Source organism: Schistocerca serialis, chromosome 9, assembly GCF_023864345.2.
Source record: "Schistocerca serialis cubense isolate TAMUIC-IGC-003099 chromosome 9, iqSchSeri2.2, whole genome shotgun sequence".
Taxonomy (NCBI): Eukaryota; Metazoa; Arthropoda; class Insecta; order Orthoptera; family Acrididae; genus Schistocerca; species Schistocerca serialis.
In genome coordinates, this window is record NC_064646.1 from 209081658 (window position 1) to 209104978 (window position 23321).

The 23321-nt window shown below is 43.1% G+C and overlaps 1 protein-coding gene across 1 annotated transcript in view; it reads right to left on the minus strand.

The window, feature by feature from the left end:
- LOC126418990 (odorant receptor Or2-like) overlaps positions 1-22222 on the minus strand; it is a 40869-nt gene extending 18647 nt beyond the window's left edge. The window contains exons 1-3 of the mRNA XM_050086037.1: positions 21394-22222; positions 17715-17814; positions 6635-6736 (exon numbers count right to left, since the gene is read on the minus strand). Of these exons, the coding sequence (XP_049941994.1) occupies positions 6635-6736; positions 17715-17814; positions 21394-22181 (990 nt within the window). The 5' untranslated portion in view covers positions 22182-22222. The remainder of the gene's footprint in view (positions 1-6634; positions 6737-17714; positions 17815-21393) is intronic.
- Between the last annotated feature and the right edge of the window lie 1099 nt (positions 22223-23321).

The following is a 23321-nucleotide window of genomic DNA, read 5'->3' on the forward strand; positions in this document are numbered from 1 at the left end:
GGAAAGATGATGTTCTTTACAGGAAATGCTCAATATGTCAACCATCATTCCTCAACAATAGCTGCAGTCGAGGAATAATGTTGTGAACAGCACTGTAAAGCATGTCCGGAGTTATTGTGAGGCATTGGCGTCGGATGTTGTCTTTCAGCATCCCTAGAGATGTCGGTCGTTCACGATAGACTTGCGACTTCAGGTAACCCCAAAGCCAATAATCGCACCGACTGAGGTCTGGGGACTTGGGAGGCCAAACATGACGAACGTGGCGGCTGAGCACACGATCATCACCAAACGACGCGGGCGAGAGATCTTTCACGCGTGTAGCAGTATGGGATGGAGCGCCATCCTGCATAAACATCGTACGTTCCAGCAGGTGTTTATCAGCCAGGCTGGGGATGATGCGAGTCTGTAACATATCGGCGTACCTCTTACCCATCACGGTAGCAGCTACAAAACCAAAATCACGCATTTCCTAGAAAAAAAAAGGCCCGATAACCTTAGATGTGACTTTCTCGTCGTGCAATGGTTATTCTCGTGAGAGTATTTGTACTGGGGGCTCAAATTACTTTTCACTTGATTGCTATGCATGTTGGGAACTGTATGTGGTCTTGCTTTCAGTTTTCTCTGTTACTTCCCTGGGTGAATTGTTGCGAGGCGAGCACTGGAGAATACTACACACTGAGTTTTCGTGGGGGGCTGCACTTCCACGAATACAGAGAGGGCCGTACATCAATGGGCTTGAACGTCTGCTGGGGCGACTGAGCTCAGTCTAGTTTCGCCTATTGTAAGAATGGCGAAATGACCTCCAAGCCGTCTGAGTGTCGCCGCTGTTTATGTGTTTACCATTCCCGCGCGTCTGAAATCTAGACTGCTGGCGCTGACTGACTTTATTGTCTTCATGATTCTGAGAATACTTGTGGGCTGTGCCCTGCTGGGCGCGACTGTCTGGTGCCGGATGGCTGGTGATGTTGGCATGCTGCTTTCGTAGCTGGTCAAGTGGCAAGTTCAGTGCCCCCAGCTAAATAGCAGGCGCTTTGTGGGTCAACTTAAACTGAGGTGAGTTGATGTCATAAAGCCCTGCCCGTAATTGGAGGGAACGATCGCTATTGGTGCAGATGATGTTCTGAGATTCGTCTTCTTTATTCGTGTCAGATGTACACTAGAATGAAGACATATACAATACATACAAAGAACACTATACAGCATTCACCCAGAACTGGGCAACGTTGATAGCATTGGGTGTTACAGATGTTAAATCTTCATGCTACAGTTGGTTGGGCATGAGCTACATTTAAAGAGATGCCGGGTTTTCTGCAATTCACGGCATTCGCACAGTGTTGTGTTGGCAGTTGGCAGTCGGAAGTTCCATTTAAGAAGATTGTCCCCCGATCTTGCGACTTCAGTCCGCAGTCTGTTCAAGGACTTCCAGATGACCCACTTCTCCATGTGTCCAGGCGGCAGGAATTGCTGTGGTGTCATCTAGTTTGACAGGTGTTGGTATCATTCTTTCCACTTGGTGAGTCGGGTAACCGCAGTTGATCCTGCTAAGGGCTGTGAAGTTGTTAGGAAATTCTTCTTGGACTTCAGACTTGGCAGGTTGATATCCAAAGACTGGATGTGGGGTCACTGTATTTGATTAAAGCGTCTCGATGTTAGCAGTGACCTCTCTTCTTATGTCACATGGAGCAATCCCAGCGGGACATTGAACTTTGACGGCGGGGGTTGGACTTAGGCAGCCTGTAACAATCGTACAGCTGTGATTCAAATGGCTCTCAGCACTATGGGACTTAATATCTGAGGTCATTAGTCTCCTGCACTGCTACGGTCGCAGGTTCGAATCCTGCCTCGGGCATGGATGTGTGTGACGTCCTTAGGTTAGTTAGGTTTAAGTAGTTCTAAGTTCTAGGGGACTGATGACCATAGATGTTAAGTCCCATAGTGCTCCGAGCCAGCCTAAACACATCACACAATACCCAGTCATCACGAGGCAGATAAAATCCCTGACCCCGCCGGGAATCGAACCCGGGAACCCGGGCGCGGGAAGCGAGAATGCTACCGCACGACCACGAGCTGCGGACTCTTCAGAATTAAAGAGGTACAGACTGTTCTCGACCCCGGCACCTGGCATTATATGGCGACCCCTGCCTCGGATCTTTCCTATGACTGCTGAGACGCTATCAGGATTTGATCGATAACATTTTCTGATGAACGAAAAACATCATAATTAATTTTCTTCGCTGTAAATAGATTTCGCGGTAGAAACGTTTTGCGGCGCACATGTAATAGCCATTCAGTTTTTTCATTTATTTAGTAATTTCCTGTTGTTTGATTTTGTGTGTGTTAGTGTTTTCGCTGTTATATTTTTTTGTTGAGTTATCGTGAATGAATACTCACTCGTAGCAGAGCGCGAATGTTGTCGAACGCAACTCAAATAAATGCGACTGCACACGATGAAGCAGGGTCAGGGTAGTAACAGGGTTGAGTTTTCCCACGGGACGGGAGGAACGGAACTCATACGTTAGACGCTTATCGGAGGCAGACCGAGAACAGGAAGATTTGACCGGTGAAATCAGAAGGAATGAAAGGGAGGTAGAAGTAAACAGACATGTGAAAACAACTGTTTCTATAAATAAGACCACAGATGCGAACAAGCCGAGGAAAATTCGGCCACGACTGTATAACAGCGCTTAAATGTATAAAGCAACATGACCAGTTGGTGAAGACGGTCCTAGTCAACCGAAGGATTTATTATCAGAGATTTTGGGGGTGATAAAGCACACGAAGCAGTAATTAGAAAAGAAAATGGATGTGGTAGAGAATAACGTACTTGCGATTGTGAAAGAAGTCAAGAATGAAATAGCGCTGGCTGGTAAGACGAGTGTGGAAGCAAAGAAAAGGGGCGTCGAGGAGAGATGCAGAGTTGGTAAGGATAGAGGCAGTTGACACCAAACAATTGTCAAAAATGACAATTAACCGTGGAAGAATCGCTAGGCGAACTGGACACATCAATTCGGTAGAAATTGTTATAATAAAAGCCCAGGAGAAGGAAGTACTTGCGAGTAAGACGCAAAGAATGCAAATTCTTGAAGAACGCGTTTCGGGTATCACCCAAAGATGTGAAAGTACAGAAGAACGTGTAGCACGCCTGGAACGCCAAGTACAAATTGGTGCATCGCGTCCAGAGGCGACGACCGGCGAACATGGAAGTGTAGCGCCGGACGACGCCCCACCGTGCACCGGCTCGGCAAAAGGTAGTGGACTACCAAGAGCGCACGTTAGCCCAGGGAGCATACGGACGTAAAATGAAAGCCCAATCGGAACACCTAACGCTCAGTTCCAGCATCATTTTGGGACAGGACTATGTGGTCACTATACACACCAAGAGATGTCAGCTCGCGTCAAACAGACGGGCGCGTTTGATACTAGAGCCTATTGATACGTGCAAGGGGGACCAGAGTTTGATTACAAAAACTTTTTATCGATCCTCAAATTTCAAAATTTCCGGGAATATGGAGGGTCACTTCACCCAAAAATTTGGGTGTCACAATTCTCTAACACGCTACCAATATCTTGGCCACTGCTAGCAACATTAGAATTTATCTGCGGGCAAATCAAGGGCACGGCAACTGAGAAAATGCGCTGTGGTGCGGGTACATGCCGAACGTACCAATAATTCACAAACGCGTTTCTCGAAACATATTGATCGCTCGAAATGCAAGACCGAATAAACAAGAAATCATTTTCTGTCCAGACCTGAAGGCATCAGGATACAAAAGTCCCAAGAAGCACTTTGAGGCGTTAATTTAAAAGAATGAGTTCACTGATGTGCCACATAGTGACGGTGAAATAATGAAGTTCTTTTTCGCGAAACTACCAAGCAACTACCAGAAAGCGCTTGTAGGAAAGTACAGATCGAATATTGAAACATTCAAAAGCCTTCTGCGCAAGTTGGAGTTAATTTCTGAAGAAAAAAGCAGTGCATGATCGAAGAAAAGGCAATATAACCATTACCATGGCGACTTTGGTGGAGCACCGCGCAATAACAACAGTGATAGGAGAAAAGAGCGTGATGGAACATCCGGTCGGCAGGACTATGGGAGAAAAAATTCAGGACGGCAGAGTAACTGGCAGAGGAAATATGATACCCGCCATAACGACACGAACAGGAGACGTAGAGATTCAGATGAACAGCGGAATGAGTCAATTGAAATACGTGGTCCTAACCCGAGTTCCAATCACCAAAATAGAAATGGCGTGTGAGATTGACGCCAGGACCGTGCGGATTCGGCTCACGGAAAGTCCATACAAATACTAGGACATAGCCGTGTTCATATGTTCAAATCTAAGTTGCGCGAGAACGTAATTTTCGTATAGTCGAAAAGTGTTTGTGAAATCTTTTCGGCTTACGAATAAAAAAAAAAAATTAAAAAAAAAATAAAAAAAACAGAAATGCCAAAAAATTTTTTTCAGTGTACAATGAGTCGTACAGGGTTAAAAGAATCGCCCACCAGAACACGTACGAACTGCAGACACTGAAGGGCAAGAAATCCATTGGTATTCACCACATATCCCACATCAAGGGGTTTGTGGAACAAGTCTTGTATAGGAAACAAAAGGGAAAAATTTGTAAAATGGTCTGGGTTAGAAAACATTTTTCTGTTTTGTACATATTAGACATGAAGCGTGGTAATTTGTTTTTATTTATATTATTTAACATGTACATGTGTAAGTTGTAGCTGCTACGAAGCGACGTATGATATTGCGCGATCTTGGTTAACTCTGAAAGCGAAGATAGGAGTTGTGTCGGTCTAACTCACTTTTCCAGACTTTTCGTTACATCGGGGAGCCACCACTCTTCCGAGTCAACGGTAACACAGATTTGAACTTCATGCGTGTTTTCTCCTTACACCATACCTATTACTGTGTCTTTGTTGAGGAAGAGCTACTGGATGCATGTCGACAGTGTTCTGGGCACGCCTTACAACGTTGCACCATTTGTTTGTTTTCGCGGAATTTGTCACTGGTGTTATGGGGACACTATTGCAGTACTGCACCTATTTTCAATGAGGGTTTTTTTCCGCTGGCGCGTTGGACACACCATAGTGCATTGCAACATACTCTTAGGATTTGGAGGCGGATATACAAAGGTGGCCATTGTGCCCACCCATGCCGCTGCTGCTGGGTGTAAGCTTTCTGGAGTGTGGCGAGTTCCTCGAACGATGGTACGCCACGTCTCTGAACGTGTGCGGTCGTCGGGATTTATTGTATGAACGGTGTAATGCAGAAGGAATGGAATTCCTCAACAAGTTGGATATTTGATGTCTTGGTGTCAGACATATCACACAAGAGCAGTCCGAAAGGATGATATTTAGAAGAACTTGCTTACAGAGGTAGAGCCAGTTAGTGATGATAGTATGAAACATTTGTAGTGCGCACGTCCAATGACTTCTCTGCAACCAGCCGGGGTGGCCTGGCGGTTCTTGGCGCTATAGTCTGTCACCGAGCGACCGCTACGGTCGAAGGTTCGATTCCTGCCTCGGGCATGGATGTGTGTAATGTCCTTAGGTCAGTTAGGTTTGAGTAGTTCTAGGTTCTATGGGACTGATGACCTCCGAAGTTAAGTCCCATAGTACTCAGAGCCATTTGAACCATTTTTGAACTTCTCTGATTATTGGAAACTACTCTGTTGAAACTCGCAGAAATAATCAGTACAAACAATGTGATATGAGGTTGGTCGGTTCATAAAGGAAATCCATAGATCTATAATTGTTTGACGCCAAGTGTGTTAACTTCTGGTAGCTTTCAGATACAGTTAGCACTTTTACTGTAGTTCTAAAAACACGTGCTATCGGAACATCGAAATAGGTAAGCGACTTGAATTGAAGACTCCCTAGTTACGAATAAAGCAATAGGTCTTTCTGAATAAGGAGATATTTTACAAAGACAAAGTAGCGGCTACAGTGTCTCAAGGATGGATGGCTAGCCACTAGTGTTCACGATATACAGGTTGTGTTGCGTAAGACGTGCCATTCTTTTTATTGCGTAATTGGGTTTCAAATATCGGATCGAAGTTCCCGGTAAATGATGTGACATAGGGCTATGTAATTTTGTCTGCGGTATACAGTATAAAAATAACCTGGTAGTGGATACCTGCCTCAGAGTCCGTCATCCACAAGGGCAACAGATAGTCGCTTCCATGGGAGACAAGGAATGTCTACGCAGCAGCTAGCTCCGTCTTCTCCGTCGGCGATCGGGACAATCGGTCGTGACCACAATAACAAATGAGACTGCGAGATGTTCCGCCTACGGTCCGTCAGCGTACAAAGTCACCATTGCCGCCGGAGAGGTGGCCTAGTGGCAAGCACCGGCGCCTGTAATGTCGACACTGTGCCGTGTGGTAGGATGCCGTTTCCGGTCACAGATTCCTGCCCTCCATCTGTTCCTCAAGAGCCCACCCTCCCTCCCCTCGAAATTTCTCGCAACATTTCTGTGACACAATGTAGAGTGGGAAATACGTAGCCCGAGATAACAAGAGTATGGCACATTCCAATTCAATAAAATTCATTGAAGAACTGTGCAATCCGCAGCGAAAAATAATCTTACGAAGATGACGCAATTACACTCTTCTTCTACTAACCTTCTCAGCTACGTTGTGAGCCGCCCAGCAGTACAGATAAACTTGCCCGCACGGGTTGGAAAGGAAGGTCATGGAACTCAAAGACGTGATGATGTCCTTATTCTGAAAGAAAACAAGTGAAATAGCATCTGAACGAGTGAAATCACCCTCTTTCTGCTAACTGCAACATCAACACACAAAGAACAAATCAGAATGAATACATTTGTGTTTCTTTCTTCCTTTTTTTATTTACCAGGTTTCTGACTGGTTTTGTGCGGCCAGCCACGAATTCATCTGCTTTAGGACACCTGCAGCCTATGCAGTCAGTTATCTACTGGATGTATTCCAGTATCTACCTTCCTCTACCGTTTTCACCCTCTACACCTTCCTGTAGTACCATACAAGCTTTCCATGGTGTCTTAACAGATGTCTTACCATCATGACCCAGAGTTTCTCAAATATTTCTTTCCTCTCCGATTCTGCGGAGAACCTCATTGCATGCCTTAGCAATCCACTTCAATTTCAACATTCTGCTGCTTAGAAACCAAAAGCAATAAAAGACAGAAGGTTAAATTTAAAAAAAAAAAAAAAGAACATGCGATCGAAACAATTAGCGGCTGATGGCCTACACTACACGTCTGAAGGACCACTATAATTAAAAGACATTAATAAATAATTGTTCTAACCAAGAAATATCCTTTTTAAACTTACGACAGACCAGCCAGAAAGCTAAACAAAGAAATATTAACTTATTGCATGGCTGAAGGCTACAAACAAATTTGAAACAACGGCTGAAGGCCTGAACAACAAGTCAGACAAACAATTTAAAATAAACCCCTTCCTTCTGATAAAAAAATTTGTCCTTTAAAGAATACACATGGCTGAAGGCCATATTAATAGGGGTTCACGTAAAGCCTCAGCTGAAGCCCACACATAAAACATCGAACAACTAACGGCCTAGGGTCTGATTTATAAACAATTTCTGGTAGAATCAATTGAAGGAAAATTTTTTTATAAAATAAAATGAATTTTCATAATTTTACTTTAACATTGCTGAAGGCCTTTATGTAAAATTTAAAAGAACTGAAATAATAGATGGCCGAAGGCCTCGCACAATACTTCAAACCAACAGGAAAATCACAATCTAAAACAACCAAAACAAATGGTGCTCAGAAGTGTTCCAAAGGCAGCTTGAGAAGGTAGCTCAAACGCAACGTGAGTTGAGACAGGCAGCCAAGAGTTGAAGTTAAATAATCGGATGGCAACCCAAACTAGGGACAGCCCAAAGACCGACCAACAATTTCACCGACACCCTTCCGTCCGACCAACGGCACAACGATGGAAACTATCGGCCGACGATGAGGATACGAACAGCACTATGTCTTCAGGAGTTGGCATGTCAAAAACAGCCAAGGGAGCAACAACCACCCTAAGCAAAATATCAACCAAAGAACCTAAAAAGCTGTCGAACAACACACTGTGCTTGACAGCATCAATACGACGAGGAAAGTCACACTGCCGGAAAAATATGTTAACGACCAAGACAGGTAACTGGGGTGTTAACGACCACAGGGCACAAAATACCGCTGGTGCACTTCACTGGCAATGTAACAGTCAATTTAATAATTAATCACAAAGTAGTAAGACGGTTGCAAGATTTCGCCGACTCCAACACATCACATTGCTGCTAGTCCAAGCAGCCCAGGAAGCAACAATCCACCAATGAATGAAGAGATGTCACAATAGTTGAGGTTTCATAACAGGTTAACTGATCGCTCAGCTTCAGTGTTCAGGTTCGGTGGGCGCGAACTTTGTTGCTCTCGCAGCTTCACGATTTGACAGTGCGTGTATGCCACCAGCTGTCCCAGCCAGGCCTCTCGCCATGGAGACTTCCTCACAGCTCCGTCCAAACCAACTGACTCAATCCGGCACACAGACAGCATTAAAATAACTGCTGAGCCAAAACCAGACAAGCTTCACACTGTTCCACGAAACACTTTCACAAACAATTCGAACTGTACTAAAACCAGTCACTGTGAAAGAACTAGGAGGAATCACAAGTCGACACACAGAGAGAACCCGGAAGTGGACGGCGACCAAATACATGCTCTCCAATGAGACGACCGATCGAACGACCAATCACGGTCGTGCCCACTCAAGTCATGTGTGTCGGCAACGGTCGGGCGAATCATGGCTGTCTGGACCTCATTGCTACTCCGTCCCGACTGAACTCCCGACACATGACGACCCGGAAATACTATTGGTCACTCCAGAGATAGTATGACAGTGCTCTTATCGAAAAGCGCTGCTGCTGCCACTCACAGGCAGGCAATCTAGCATTTTAGTGACAGCAGTAAATAGAATAAGAAACGCAGTACCGCAAAGACAAGGCGTCAAGCAATAAACGGCACGAACATGAGCCGTGCACAGCTCACTACATAGCAAAATACTTTAACTTCATTTGCTTGGTGATCACCAATCCCAATTTAAAGTTTCTCTCTGTTCTCATTTTTGCTCCTCCTCATTACTTTCGTCTTCCTTCGATTTACTCCCAATCCGTATTCTGAAAATTCAACAGGCTGTTCAGCAAATCTTGTCACTCTTCTTCACTTACACTGAGGTTAGTATTGTATCTGCGAATATTATCATTCATATCTTTTCAGCTTGACTTTTAATTCCACTCTCGAAACTTCCTTTCACTGTATTTTTATCATTGCTTCTTCGATATATAGATTGAACAGTAGGGGAGAAAGACTATATCCCTGTCTTCTGCCCTTTTAAACCCGAGTACTTCGTTCTTGGTCTTCCACTCTTATTGTTCCGTCTTGGCTTTTGTACATATTGATTATTGCTCGTCTTTTCCAAGAACTTCCCTAAATTTTTCTCAAAATTTAGAGCATCTTTCAGCATTTGACACTGCTGAACGTTTTTTCCAGGTGGCCTAATCCTGTGAACATGTCTTGATTTTCCTTTAATCTTACTATCATTATCAACCGCTACGTCAGAACTGCCTCTCATGTGCCTTTACCTTCCCCAAAGCCAATCTGATCTTTTCAAACACATCCTCAATTTTCTTTTAAATTCTTCTCTACCTTATTCTCGACATCACGTTCGCTGAATGAGCTCTTAAGCTGACTGTGCGACAATTCTCGCACTTGTCAGCTCTTGCAGGTTTCGGAATTGTGTTGATGATGTTTTTTCGAAACGCAATTGGTATGTCGCCAGACTCATACATTCTACACGTCAAACTGAATAGTAACTTTGCTGCTGCTTCCCCCACTGATTTTTGAAATTGTGATAGAATGCTATGAATCCCTTATACTTTATTTGATCTTAAGTCTTACAAAGATCTTTTAATTTAAGATCCTGGTACCAGATCCAGTATCTCTTCCATATAGACTCCTGTTTCATCTTGTATCACATCTATCAAGTCTTCTTCCTCATAGAGCTCTTCGGTGTATTCTTTCTCGCTATTAGCTGACTCTTCTGCATTTAACACTAAAATTCCCGTTGCACACTTAATATTACTGTGGTGTCACCGCCAGACACCACACTTGCTAAGTGGTAGCCTTTAAATCGGCCGCGGTTCGTTAGTATATGTCGGACCCGCGTGTCTCCACTATCAGTGATTGCAGACGGAGCGCCGCCACACGGCAGGTCTGGTCTAGAGAGACTCCCTAGCACTCGCCCCAGTTGGACAGCCGACTTTGCTAGCGATGGTTCACTGTCGACATACGCTCTCATTTGCAGAGACGACAGTTTAGCATAGCCTTCAGCTACGTAATTTGCTACGACCTAACAAGGCGCCCTATTCAGTTACTATAGGTAGTATCTTCAAGAATGTATTCTGAACAGATAATATTGTGACTCATGTACCGTCAAGAGTGACGTTCATCATTAATGGATTAAAGTTAAGTATCAAACTAATTACGTCCGCTTTCTGAATTCTCATTCCTTGTCGTGTTCCAGACCTCACGTCCGTATAGTTCTTCTCTCCTCACGCCAGCCTGAGTGAGCTAAAACGCGTGCATTTCGGCCTCCATTCGTAACACGGTGTTGGCTCTTCTGCTAACATAAAAATTACCACCTTTGCTTTTAATTTCACCGAAAGTTGTTTAACCTTTTCTATATGCTGAGAGTCCTTCCGAAAATCATTTCTTTTTCGATTTCTTGACTTTTCCAGTCAGCTATGTCGCCTTAGCTTCCCTGCAATTCCTGATTATTTCATTATTAAGTACTTTATCTGAGAATTCCTAAACTACCCTGAACATTTTTGTACATCCACTTTCATCGATCAACAAAAATATTTATTCTCTTACCTGTGGTTTTTTGGCAGTTGCTTTCTTTGTACCTGTGTTTTTCCTTCCAACTTCTGTGCCTGCTCTTTTTTGAGGTTTCCATTACTCTTCAACTGAGCTACCTAATGGGCTATTCCTTATTGCTGTATCTATAGCCTTAGAGAATTTGAGGCGTACTTCTCCATTCCATAACACTTCTGTATGCTACCTATTTGCGCAATTATTCTTTCTGACTAGTCTCTTAAACTTCAGCTTATTCTTCACCGTTACTAAATTGTGATCTGAGTTTATATCTGCTCCTATGTAGGCTTTACAATCCATTAGTAACCGCTTAAATTTTAGTATTATGGGATACAGACATGTACAACCACAACTGTAGACTTCATACTATTGCAGATGCATACTTGATATTATATACATAGTCATTACATCCTTTTATTGTGTTGGCTGATTGTACATTTGAAAAACGAATATCTGAACCTAACCTACCGAATTGTGTTTCACAAACAACCTTGAATTCACTACCAGTTTGTTCACAATATTACATGCCATGTTGGCCGTACTTTTATTTCCTAAATCGTCACGGACGTAAATTACTGGCAACTGGTTTCGTCTTGCAGAACCTCCTTGAAACGGCTCCAGTGAATATATACGTAAGTAGATCTGTCGATCTCTCGTATCAACTAAACAAATGGCAAAGTGGCGAAGATACATGAAGGCCTCCTTTGAACCTTCCCTACATTTTCTGTTAATCTTGTTAGGCAAGAAACTTAAAAAGCTGAACCGTTCTCAAGCAGAGATTGTCGTAATCAATTATTTTACTTTCCTAAGAATTCTTTAAATGAATTTTGTATTGAAATGTGTTCAAGATGTTACATTAAAGGTAAGGTATGCGATTCCACTTTGTATATTAGTTGCATATTCGATTTATCTTACACTTATAACATGTGTTAAGTAATAAAATGGGTGAGTCTTGTGTGTGTGTGTGTGTGTGTGTGTGTGTGTGTTTGCGCATGTAAATTTCAGTGTGTGTCTGCAGAAAAGTTCCGTATAGGTGAAAGTCCCACACAATTCAGTTACCTTAAAAGAGATGCAGGTGGCGTAAGTCCCACACGGGCGTCTGGTACAGAACATCCTCCACCGAGCTCCAAATAAATTAAATTTTATACGTCTATGTTTGGAGAACTTGGAGACATGGGAATGAATCCTCCTGTATACCAGGTTGCACTACTTCGACCTTTGAAATAGATAGCACTCCAACATGTTCCAATAACCTGCCGTAGTTATTGACACACTATCATGAATTACACCACACCAGACCTTAGTCTTTGGAATGTCACCCCGTTTCCGTTTTAAACGGGAGGACAGCCTGACCATTCACATGAGCAACCAGCACCGAAGTAGAGAGCTGCCTGCTTGCTAGAGGGAGTTCATGGCTGTCTCTGCTGTATCGTCAACTGCGGCACTGCGGTGTCATAATTCCCACATCTGGATACGTTGCTGACAGAGGCATTCGAGTGACACTACGCTTGACCCCGTACTTTGGGCTTTCAGCAATGCTTGTTTTGCGTTAGAGGCAACTTTACGCCTTCACCAAACTCCTTCTAATGTGATATGGCCTTGGGCTGGAATAAAGAAGACAATGAAACATATCTACTCTCATTCTGATGTCCAATTTTACTCTCCACAGGTGTCTATCAAAGTGTCATCTAACAGTAAATTCCAATTAAACATTATATGCAGAAGCATAGGGTGTCAACAGCAATTGTGAAATATGTAGTGATTGGATAGGCAGTGGTAGATGCTGTCCAAACGAGGTGCTAACCTCTTTTGCACACTGAAGGGCCTCATGGAGGAAGTAGCTGATGGTCAATGTGTCTGGTCATCATTCACCGAATCAGAGTTCTGTTCGGTCATCTGACCAATATTTCTCATGTGCCTGTCATAGTACGTGCCAACAGCCTTTGTGTGGTAGTTTCTCATGTCTTGACGAGCACAGCTACGGTGCTTATTATTCTCAGGCTTCAAGAGAACTATTCTAGTACAAGCTAACAAAATCTGTATCACAGAACATACAATTTTATACAAATTTAATCCAAGTAATTTTAAGGGCATTCATATATTAGGTGTGAGTGAATATTATTATACAGAGGAGTGAGTAGTTTTTCGTCAGTCAAACATTTAGCAAAATGTCATCTTTTATAAAGATTGTACTCCAACTGTAGGAGGGAATAGTTAATATAAGTTATTCACTGCTTTGGAACGAATAATGATATACTTTTTTTTTCAAATTACCCACTCAAACGTAAGTGCCAAGCTCAATAGCAGTCTTTTTGCTCCTTAAGAGAAAGTTGCCAATATTTTACCGGTTCCTAATTTCGCACCTCTTGCACCGTCCGATATTTAGTGACGTCAGTGTGATCGACGTGCTTCTTGGAGACTTACTGTCACCTATCAGTTCTGTGTGTTGAGGAACAGATCATGTGAAGACAGTTGTTTTGTTGTAGTTTAATGTGATTTTTAGTCTATGTGGCAAAGAGAATTACTGTTATAAGTCACCATGTAGTGTTTTATTTATATGAATTAACCTTAGTTTTCAGACTGCTATGGATATGCAATCTGTGTGGTTGGCTTATAGGAAACAGAAGAAGATAAAATTGCGACGTTGCCGATGATGTACCACTATAGTTTTCTCTATTAGTGAGTCTTCAAAAAAATGGTTTAGCGTTATCAGTAAAACATACGGTTTAGAAATAACATTATGGCAACAGAAAGTCGTTATAGAAAGAGGAGCACATATGAACTGATTTTAGCAGTAACAGTATATTTGAATGGCGATCACGGATAAAATTAATTTACACTTACATAAAATGTGCTTAAACCAAAATTTAAGAGTCATGTAGAAAATGAAAACAAAAATGTGGTTGGGCGTATAAACGTTTATAGTGGTACTTCTTTTCCAACGAATTGGATCAGCATATACTTATATCTGAAGAGATGAGTGAATGTGTCTCGTAGGGCTTTAAATTCTGAAGTTTAGTACCTGTTGCAACACTGTCCACACGATTATAACTTTCAAAAGTGCTCCCTCATTAGCTACAACGAATTGTCCTTAAAACTGAGCAGCGTAATTATGAGACAAAGTTTCCTGGTCAAGATGGTTTATTGGTAATATACGATTACGTGGGTATGCTAAAACTCAACAATGTAAGTATTTTGGGACACGGTGTTTCATGTAAGGATAACTTCAGCTTGCTATTCTAGTAGCTGGATTCAGATTCATACTTTCACTAAGTGGTTTGATAATTTTGTGAACTTCATGAAGCTATTTGGTGATGATCCTGTTGTGCTAAGACTTGGTAGGCATCTTATCATATTTGTACGATGGACAAAGCAATAAAAAACCATGCCACCATTCCAAGCATGAAATGCAGCCTCTTATGTGGAATTCATTGGACCGTTTAAAGGTGTTATTCCGAATAAAGAGAAAGCTGCTGGGCAAATAACCCAGATGAAGGTTACAAGATTATTTGGAACGGCCTAATTGAGACTAGTAGCGACGGAAAAAACACTGAAGGGCCGCTGTAAAACGGGACTCCAGCCATGTAACAGGCAAATGCTTAGAGACAATGACTTGGCCCTACATGAGGAGTCTGACGTACAACGTGCAAACAAAGGAATAAATGTCAGTCGAAATGGAATACGGACAGCTCCCAAAGTCAGCAAGCCAAATCAAGAGGCAGTAGCTTTAATTGGATCAGCTCGTTCTGAATCCATTAAGCACCTAATTTGTCTCCATGCAGAGAAAGTTTGAAATAATTCAGTGAGAAGAAAGCAGTGGTGGAGTGAAAGTAGGCAGAAGCAAATGTTATGTTCTTCGGAAAAAGGAGAGAGAAACACTGTCCATGGGAGGCTGTTATAAATTTAGTTGAGGACAATGTTTCAGATGTGCAACATTAAGATGCAGACACTGAATGCATACTCTGTAGCGATCGTTTCTCTGAAGACTAACAGCGAGAAATGGACACAATGCGTGGTATGCCTTCCTTGAACTTCCAAAGAATGTTAACCTGAAAAATAACTTATGCAGGCTCTAACTGCACCTCTTTTGCCCATTAAACAAGGAAAATGTTAAAGAGCCAGCCAGGTAAAGAATATAATTTTTGTACAGTTTATCTGTTGTTATTTTGGTCGACATTAATTTTTTCTCTGACGGTCTTACATCAGGACATCATTACTACATCGATTCCAACTGACCTTTTTGTGGTTTTCTCAAGTTCACATATGTTAAGTCTTATGTAGCACGATTTAAGTAAATAAAGTTTATAGTACAATGATTTTACGTAGATTTTTAATTTAAAAAAATACGGTTACATCACTTGTCCTGACATGAAGTGTAGTAATTTGAGCGGATAACAGACTCGCATCAGAGATATGGCGTCAGTCTCTGGAAACATGTCTCATCGCCCGAATGTCGCCTCCAATGTATCAAGCAGGTTTAACACTTGGCCAAGTGCGCATAGTGCCGGAGTCGGACAGTTAAGTTCATGTATCGCTTCATTTTGGGTCATAAATTTTCGATGGGATTGAAGTCCAGCGCTCTAACTGCATACATACCAGGGCAACGCCGCGTATTCCGCTAGAGTGTAGTAGATGGGGTAAGTGATCTGATACGTATTCGTAAGACCTGACGTCGTTGTATGAGGAAGATACGGCAATCTGTATCACTGTAAGTTTTAATAGTCTTTACAGTAATTTTATGTAATAGCAATCATTTATTGCGTATTACATTTATTACGATGAAGACCATTAAATTTTATAAACATACACATTCCTATAAATGTCACGGTTTTGGGATACATATCAGCATGTTTTGTTCTTGATTCTGCTGCCGGTGGTATGTAGTATACCTGAAATGCATCGACCACCTTAAAACTTGGCCCGAAAGCATAAAGGCGAAGCTGAAGAACTCTTCAGTGACTATAACAAACCCATAGTTGGGAAACTCTTTGTAGTCTCAAAGAGACAACATTCTTCGTAGGCCCTTACAAGATTTTTTATGGACGTTTATCGTTATTGCTCATGTCCCAAAACGTGTATTCATACGCTATGGAAAAGTAAAAAGAATCCCATCAAACTCATAATAATCTTCCACATACAAATCACCTAAAATTAACCTCCTGGAAATGGAAAAAAGAACACATTGACACCGGTGTGTCAGACCCACCATACTTGCTCCGGACACTGCGAGAGGGCTGTACAAGCAATGATCACACGCACGGCACAGCGGACACACCAGGAACCGCGGTGTTGGCCGTCGAATGGCGCTAGCTGCGCAGCATTTGTGCACTGCCGCCGTCAGTGTCAGCCAGTTTGCCGTGGCATACGGAGCTCCATCGCAGTCTTTAACACTGGTAGCATGCCGCGACAGCGTGGACGTGAACCGTATGTGCAGTTGACGGACTTTGAGCGAGGGCGTATAGTGGGCATGCGGGAGGCCGGGTGGACGTACGGCCGAATTGCTCAACACGTGGGGCGTGAGGTCTCCACAGTACATCGATGTTGTCGCCAGTGGTCGGCGGAAGGTGCACATGCCCGTCGACCTGGGACCGGACCGCAGCGACGCACGGATGCACGCCAAGACCGTAGGATCCTACGCAGTGCCGTAGGGGACCGCACCGCCACTTCCCAGCAAATTAGGGACACTGTTGCTCCTGGGGTATTGGCGAGGACCATTCGCAACCGTCTCCATGAAGCTGGGCTACGGTCCCGCACACCGTTAGGCCGTCTTCCGCTCACGCCCAAACATCGTGCAGCCCGCCTCCAGTGGTGTCGCGACAGGCGTGAATGGAGGGACGAATGGAGACGTGTCGTCTTCAGCGATGAGAGTCGCTTCTGCCTTGGTGCCAATGATGGTCGTATGCGTGTTTGGCGCCGTGCAGGTGAGCGCCACAATCAGGACTGCATACGACCGAGGCACACAGGGCCAACACCCGGCATCATGGTGTGGGGAGCGATCTCCTACACTGGCCGTACACCACTGGTGATCGTCGAGGGGACACTGAATAGTGCACGGTACATCCAAACCGTCATCGAACCCATCGTTCTACCATTCCTAGAACGGCAAGGGAACTTGCTGTTCCAACAGGACAATGCACGTCCGCATGTATCCCGTGCCACCCAACGTGCTCTAGAAGGTGTAAGTCAACTACCCTGGCCAGCAAGATCTCCGGATCTGTCCCCCATTGAGCATGTTTGGGACTGGATGAAGCGTCGTCTCACGCGGTCTGCAGGTCCAGCACGAACGCTGGTCCAACTGAGGCGCCAGGTGGAAATGGCATGGCAAGCCGTTCCACAGGACTACACCCAGCATCTCTACGATCCTCTCCATGGGAGAATAGCAGCCTGCATTGCTGCGAAAGGTGGATATACACTGTACTAGTGCCGACATTGTGCATGCTCTGTTGCCTGTGTCTATGTGCCTGTGGTTCTGTCAGTGTGATCATGTGATGTATCTGACCCCAGGAATGTGTCAATAAAGTTTCCCCTTCCTGGGACAATGAATTCACGGTGTTCTTATTTCAATTTCCAGGAGTGTATTAGTTCATACGGCTGTTTAAATGAAACAAGAGTTCAAGATGGTTACCGTCGAATGTTTGTTCACCATCTCACCAGTGTCGATACCAAGAAAGCGTAAAACTCTAAGGCCTACAGAACAACGCATTTAATACCCACGTAAAAGCCCAAACATAAGTTTCGTTACAGTTACGTCGTTGAGAAACAGCTATAAATAAGATACTTACGTATGTTGCCTGAAATAACGTCACGCACAGTACAAGAACGCTGCATACGAACTGAGTCATGGCGATGGGACTCATAGAGTCTTGCAGGCGCGCTGCAAATCTAGAACAAAAGAAAGACGTTTTCAGTAGTGGCTCAGAAAACAGTCTTTGGTATTAGTTGCTGCAATACTACAAGTGGGTACAAAGGAGAAGATTTATAACATAATATCTTGAAATCTAATACCGAGGATGACATCCTTGCAGAATTTAGTGTAGAGTTCCTGAGTTTGAAAGAAAATAAGGGCAGACCAGGATTGTCGGAGCATTCTTTCTGAGGACCTTCTCTTTACTAGAGGTTTCGGATGATGATTAATATTCCGTAGGATACAGCATAGGCAAGCTTTCCTTAAATTCTGTAATCGATTCTGTCTCGCCCTCCCTTTATTCAACACACACCCATTGTTAGTGCGTCCATCGTGTATATTGGTTTCCATGGTTAACTACTCGAACGTTTTTTCACAAAAGCTTGAAATTTTTCGGTTATAACTATTTTAAACTGACATACTCGATGTCAGTTTCAAATTCTTATGCTGGTAAATTAATTTTCCATTTTACTTTTATTTCAAGTTGCGTATTTAGTAAAATGCAAGGCGATCTTTCGTAGTAGTAAACAGAAACGCGAACATGATTACTGTTGAAGGGTCCAAGGTGATGCAGGGAGAAACTCAATGCTATGTGAGGATCTCACACATTATTACATACATCTATAAAACTGAGCTACCTGTTCCACTATTGTACTCATGTGAAACTTCTTGGCAGATTAAAACTGTGTGCCCGAGCGAAACTCGAACTCGGGACCTTTGCCTTTCGCGGGCAAGTGCTCTACCAACTGAACTACCGAAGCACGCCTCACGCCCGGTACTCACAGCTTTACTTCTGCCAGTATCTCGTCTCCCACCTTCCAAACTTTACAGAAGCTCTCCTGCGAACCTTGCAGAACCTTGCAGTTCGAGTCTCGGTCGGGCTCACAGTTTTAATCTGCCAGGAAGTTTCATATCAGCACAAACTCCGCTGCAGAGTGAAAATCTCATTGTACTCATGTGTTCGCGGGAACGTTGTAACACGTGTAAAAGGCAAAGGCAAAGGCTAAGGCAGAAGCTCGAGACAGGTCTATCGGCTTGCCTGCAAGTGCCTTGCAGACTTTCTATCAGCCACGAATTTTGAGTGAAAGATGTGGTGGACCAGTGACTCTGGTTGCTTATTATTCCTACGAAACCGAGCGAGGTGACGCAGTGGTCAGCACACTGGACTCGCATTCGGGATGACTGCTGTTCGAACCCGTTCTGGCCATCCAGATTTTAGTTTTCTGTGAATTCCCAAAATCGCTTCAGGCAAACGGAGGTTCATTTCAAAGGGCACGACCAATTTCCTTCTCCATCCTTCCCTAATCCGAGCATGTGCTTCATCTCTAATAACCTAGCTGTCGACGGGACGTCATACACTAATCTCAACTTCCTTATTCCCGCGAAAACTCATCGCTACGCATTTTGAAAGGATATTGGTGGGTATGTAGTCTTCCTGGAGGGACTGAAACGAGAGGAGACCCCTACTCCCTACACGCGATTGAACACAGGACTCTATTCCCAGAGTCTAGTATTCTGACGGAACACACTGAACTATCGTACTGGCACCCGCTAGGTCACCACAGTCATGTTAGAACACGTGTAGCGAGACTGAAATTCCTGTTACAGCCCCCTAGACGCCTCAAATGGTTCAAATGGCTCTGAGCACTATGGGACTTAACTGCTGTGGTCATCAGTCCCTCTAGAACTTAGAACTACTTAAACCTAACTAACCTAAGGACATCACACACATCCATGCCCGACGCAGGATCGGTCGCGGGGTTCCAGACTGTAGCGCCAAGAACCCCTCGGCCACTCGGGCCGTAGACGTCTCAACCTGAAGCAGCTACGCCTCTTCTTCAGTGAATCCAATATAGAAAAAGACTGACATCTTCAAAGGTTCGGGTCGAACCTGGATGCCACTATGTTTCCCGTCGATAATTATTCGGGAAGTGTTTCAGCATTAGAGGAACTTTCATCTAGCGTTACCCACACGCATGCGTACCGTTCTTCTTCTACTTAAATACGCTTGGTCTGCCATACAAGGAACACCGCCATACCTCAGAAGAATTTTTTAATTCTTTCTCTGTCTCATTAAGAATAATTTTTAAAAAATTCATTTTTTTAGTTTTTTTACCTTATGTTTGTGAATTGTAGATATAAGGGTAAACAATCTTTTACTGACTGCTAATTAAATTATTCTTAAGTTTGAAGATATTATATTACATTTTGCTTTATAGCAGTTTATTTCAATACTAGAAAAACTTATGCAAAGGTAACGTTACTAATTAAGGCCAAAGTTTTGAAGCACCTATCCTAACCGTAGGTTTATTATTTGGGTACTATACTATCATATCAGTTGTTTTTTAATTATAGGCGTAGACAAATTAAAAAATAATGTCCTCAGTCTCATCCGCAAAATATCGAAGTAAGCTCACACAAGTAAGCTCACCATAATCTCTAATTTTTAACAAATTTTATTACATTTTATTTTGTTTGTAGCTATTTTGATAGATACAACCTATAAGATATATGTTAGAACGATTGGCAAAAGACTACACGCCGTTAGTGCAAGAATCCCTTTACAACAAAATCTTTTCAGGAAGGGAAGGTCGTTCACAGATAGTGTAGTCAATGAACGAGTTGTATTCATTATATAGTTACTAGAGAAAAGGTGTGAATTTGGTACAGGAACGCAAATAGTTCTTGTAGATTATGAGAAACAATGTTATCCTACACACGAACACTTAAATAATGATTAGATTAGGTACAGGAATTTTCGAAATGATACCTGTGAATTAGGGTGTCAGCAAGAGTGCAGCTCGTGAACGACGTTATCCAACATGTAGAATGAAGATTTCTCAAGGAAAGGGAAATAAGAAGTACATCCTGAGTTATAGATATCGCAGCATGGAAATATAAACACTTGCCTTTTTGCAGATGATCAGTTCATTTTATTAGGCCATGGATATAATTAACCATCTTCTGTACGTAAGTTGCACCTGCTGTGCAAAGAATACCATATGGAAATCTCAGTTGCTAAAATGAAAGTAATGGCATTTACAGGGACTGAGGCATTCAGATTAAAATTTTGTTATCAATTTCGGCATAACTGAACAAGTTAAGAAATTTATACATTTAGGAAATGAATGAACTTACCAGCATGATAGATACATGGACAAAAAGCTTAACTAGTCCACCATACATGTGACACTATTAATAGACTCGTAAGGAACGGAGTTAGAAAGTAAACAATATGACTGCCATGTCTGCTGCTGAAATGAGATTTATAAGAACAGTGACAGTTTGCGAATGAACAAATTAGTGAAAAATTGAGTGTTGAGGCTATAAGTAACACAATAGAGAAATAAAGGAGCAGTCCAACAGAGAATGTGAGCAGAATGCCAGAAGGAAGACGGACGACACAGACCTAGATGGTAGGGTCAAAACGAAATGTTGTCAACAATTTGAGGACGGAACAGGTAGAAAGCATAATCCGTAGAAGTGGTCATGATGATGATGATAGTAGTAATTTATCCTACTGGACCTACTTTCTTACTTAAAAATACTTAACGTACCTAAGAATTTTTTGGTGACTTTCGACGATGCGACACAACTCTTTGTATATTGTGTCCGTGGCTGGGTTGGTCTTATCTGCAAAACAGGACAGCTGTCCCAGTTTAAGAACGCGTCCTGAGAGGATCTCCAGCTGCGCTGCTGCCAGAATCATGATGGACGCGAAGAGACAGTCCATGCCGAAGCTGATTTCGGCCATCCATAGCCCTGCTACGCACTGGACAACATACGAAAGCTCGTAGTAGTTTGTATTGTTGTCCCAGAAATGCTGCACGAAAGGTAGCAGCCGTTCGCCTGGGTGAGCCATGAGTGGCATGGGGAACCACACGAGACCTTGGGATGCCATGAAGAGCACCATACCGAGGGAGAGGCGGAAAGCCCGTCTGCGCGATGCCTGCAAGATTTCTCCCAGAGGAGCGTCTGTAGAACACGCTTCCACCTGCTCCGACATCAGTGCGTCTAAGTGACGGACCAGGGAATTGAACTGCCGTGTGTTACGAAGGAAAAATGCCATTTTGACAAGGCCACTGCCGTTGGTGAAGGTGTTCATGAACACCATCGTCGTCTGCTGCAGATCTCCCCAGCAGAAGTAAACAGCCAGGGGGCCTTCCACCGCGTTCCAGACTCCCAACCCGAATATAGAAGCGGCGTAAGCATAGAATACCCAAGAACCAGGCAGCGGCCACACCCCACACAGCCACAGATGGCGGATGTTTAGCTTCAGGACCGATCGACTACTCTCCGCCCAGGACATTGGCGTTCCCACGTCGTTTCGCCGCACACTCGTCATTTGGTACCGTGCAGCGACTTCAGTGTACCCAAGACAGTGTCTGTGTGGTGCACTGTTTCTGGAGTGCTGGATGTCTGTTACTTCGATCCTCACGAGAGTGAGGAGGCTGATGAACCTTACAAGTGATTACTTCAAGTCACTCTCACTTTTGAGATACCTGCGCTGAAACAAGCCTTTATATATATGACCGCAGTGACCTTACATTATGGATATCAGGTCAGATATAACTTATTTAGTTACAATGCAGTATTTTCTAAGTAACTTATTCATGTTTCTCCACTTTTAGTTCCATTCGAGTTATATAACGTAAACAAACGCAACACGTCGATGACTACAAATAATGAAAGCTGCGTTAAACAAGCAGGTCGATCGAGACATTCAAAAATTATGAGCCAGTGTTTGGCGTAACTTCCGTTTGTAAGAAGGAAGCGACTGTCCTAACGAAGAAAAATATCGGCGACCTAAGGTTAATAAAAATTCTTTAATGACAAATTTTACGTATTGGTGCGAAAGAGATAATGTGTGCCTACGTGTAACCTCGGAAAACTTTTCATAATTTTGACTCTAATCAGCCCTGTAACGAGAGGTTAATAAATTCTCCTTATCCATTTTAAAATGACAGCATTCACTTTATGTGTGCTGTAGTCTTTTCCTGAAGTTACAAAACTTACCCCAGGAGAGTAAGATTCCTCCAAATGTAAAAATATTTTCCAAGATAAAACTTGGTCATGTATCTAAGAACAATTACTCTGCTCTAAGGTGTTGCAATTAAGAAAATTTTATCAACAGTATATCCATGTGTAGCAGCGCGGAGAGGCCGAGCGGTTTAAGCGCCATGTAATGTATTGCGCGGGTCTTCCTGCCGGAGATTCGACTCCCCCCTCGGCCTTGGGTGTATTTGAAGTTCTTAGTATAAGTTACATTAAGTTAGTTTAAGTAGTGTGTAAATCTAGGGACCGATGACCTCAACAGTTTAGTCCCTTAGGAATTCACACACATTTCAACATTATCACTCTACTACACACCACAAATCACTGAGACAGATCACATTAAGAAGAAGTACTGTCAAAAACCAATTACAAGTTGACAATGTTTTGGAATAAAGGCAAATTGCAGTTAACACAAATTTCAGTTTTGGAC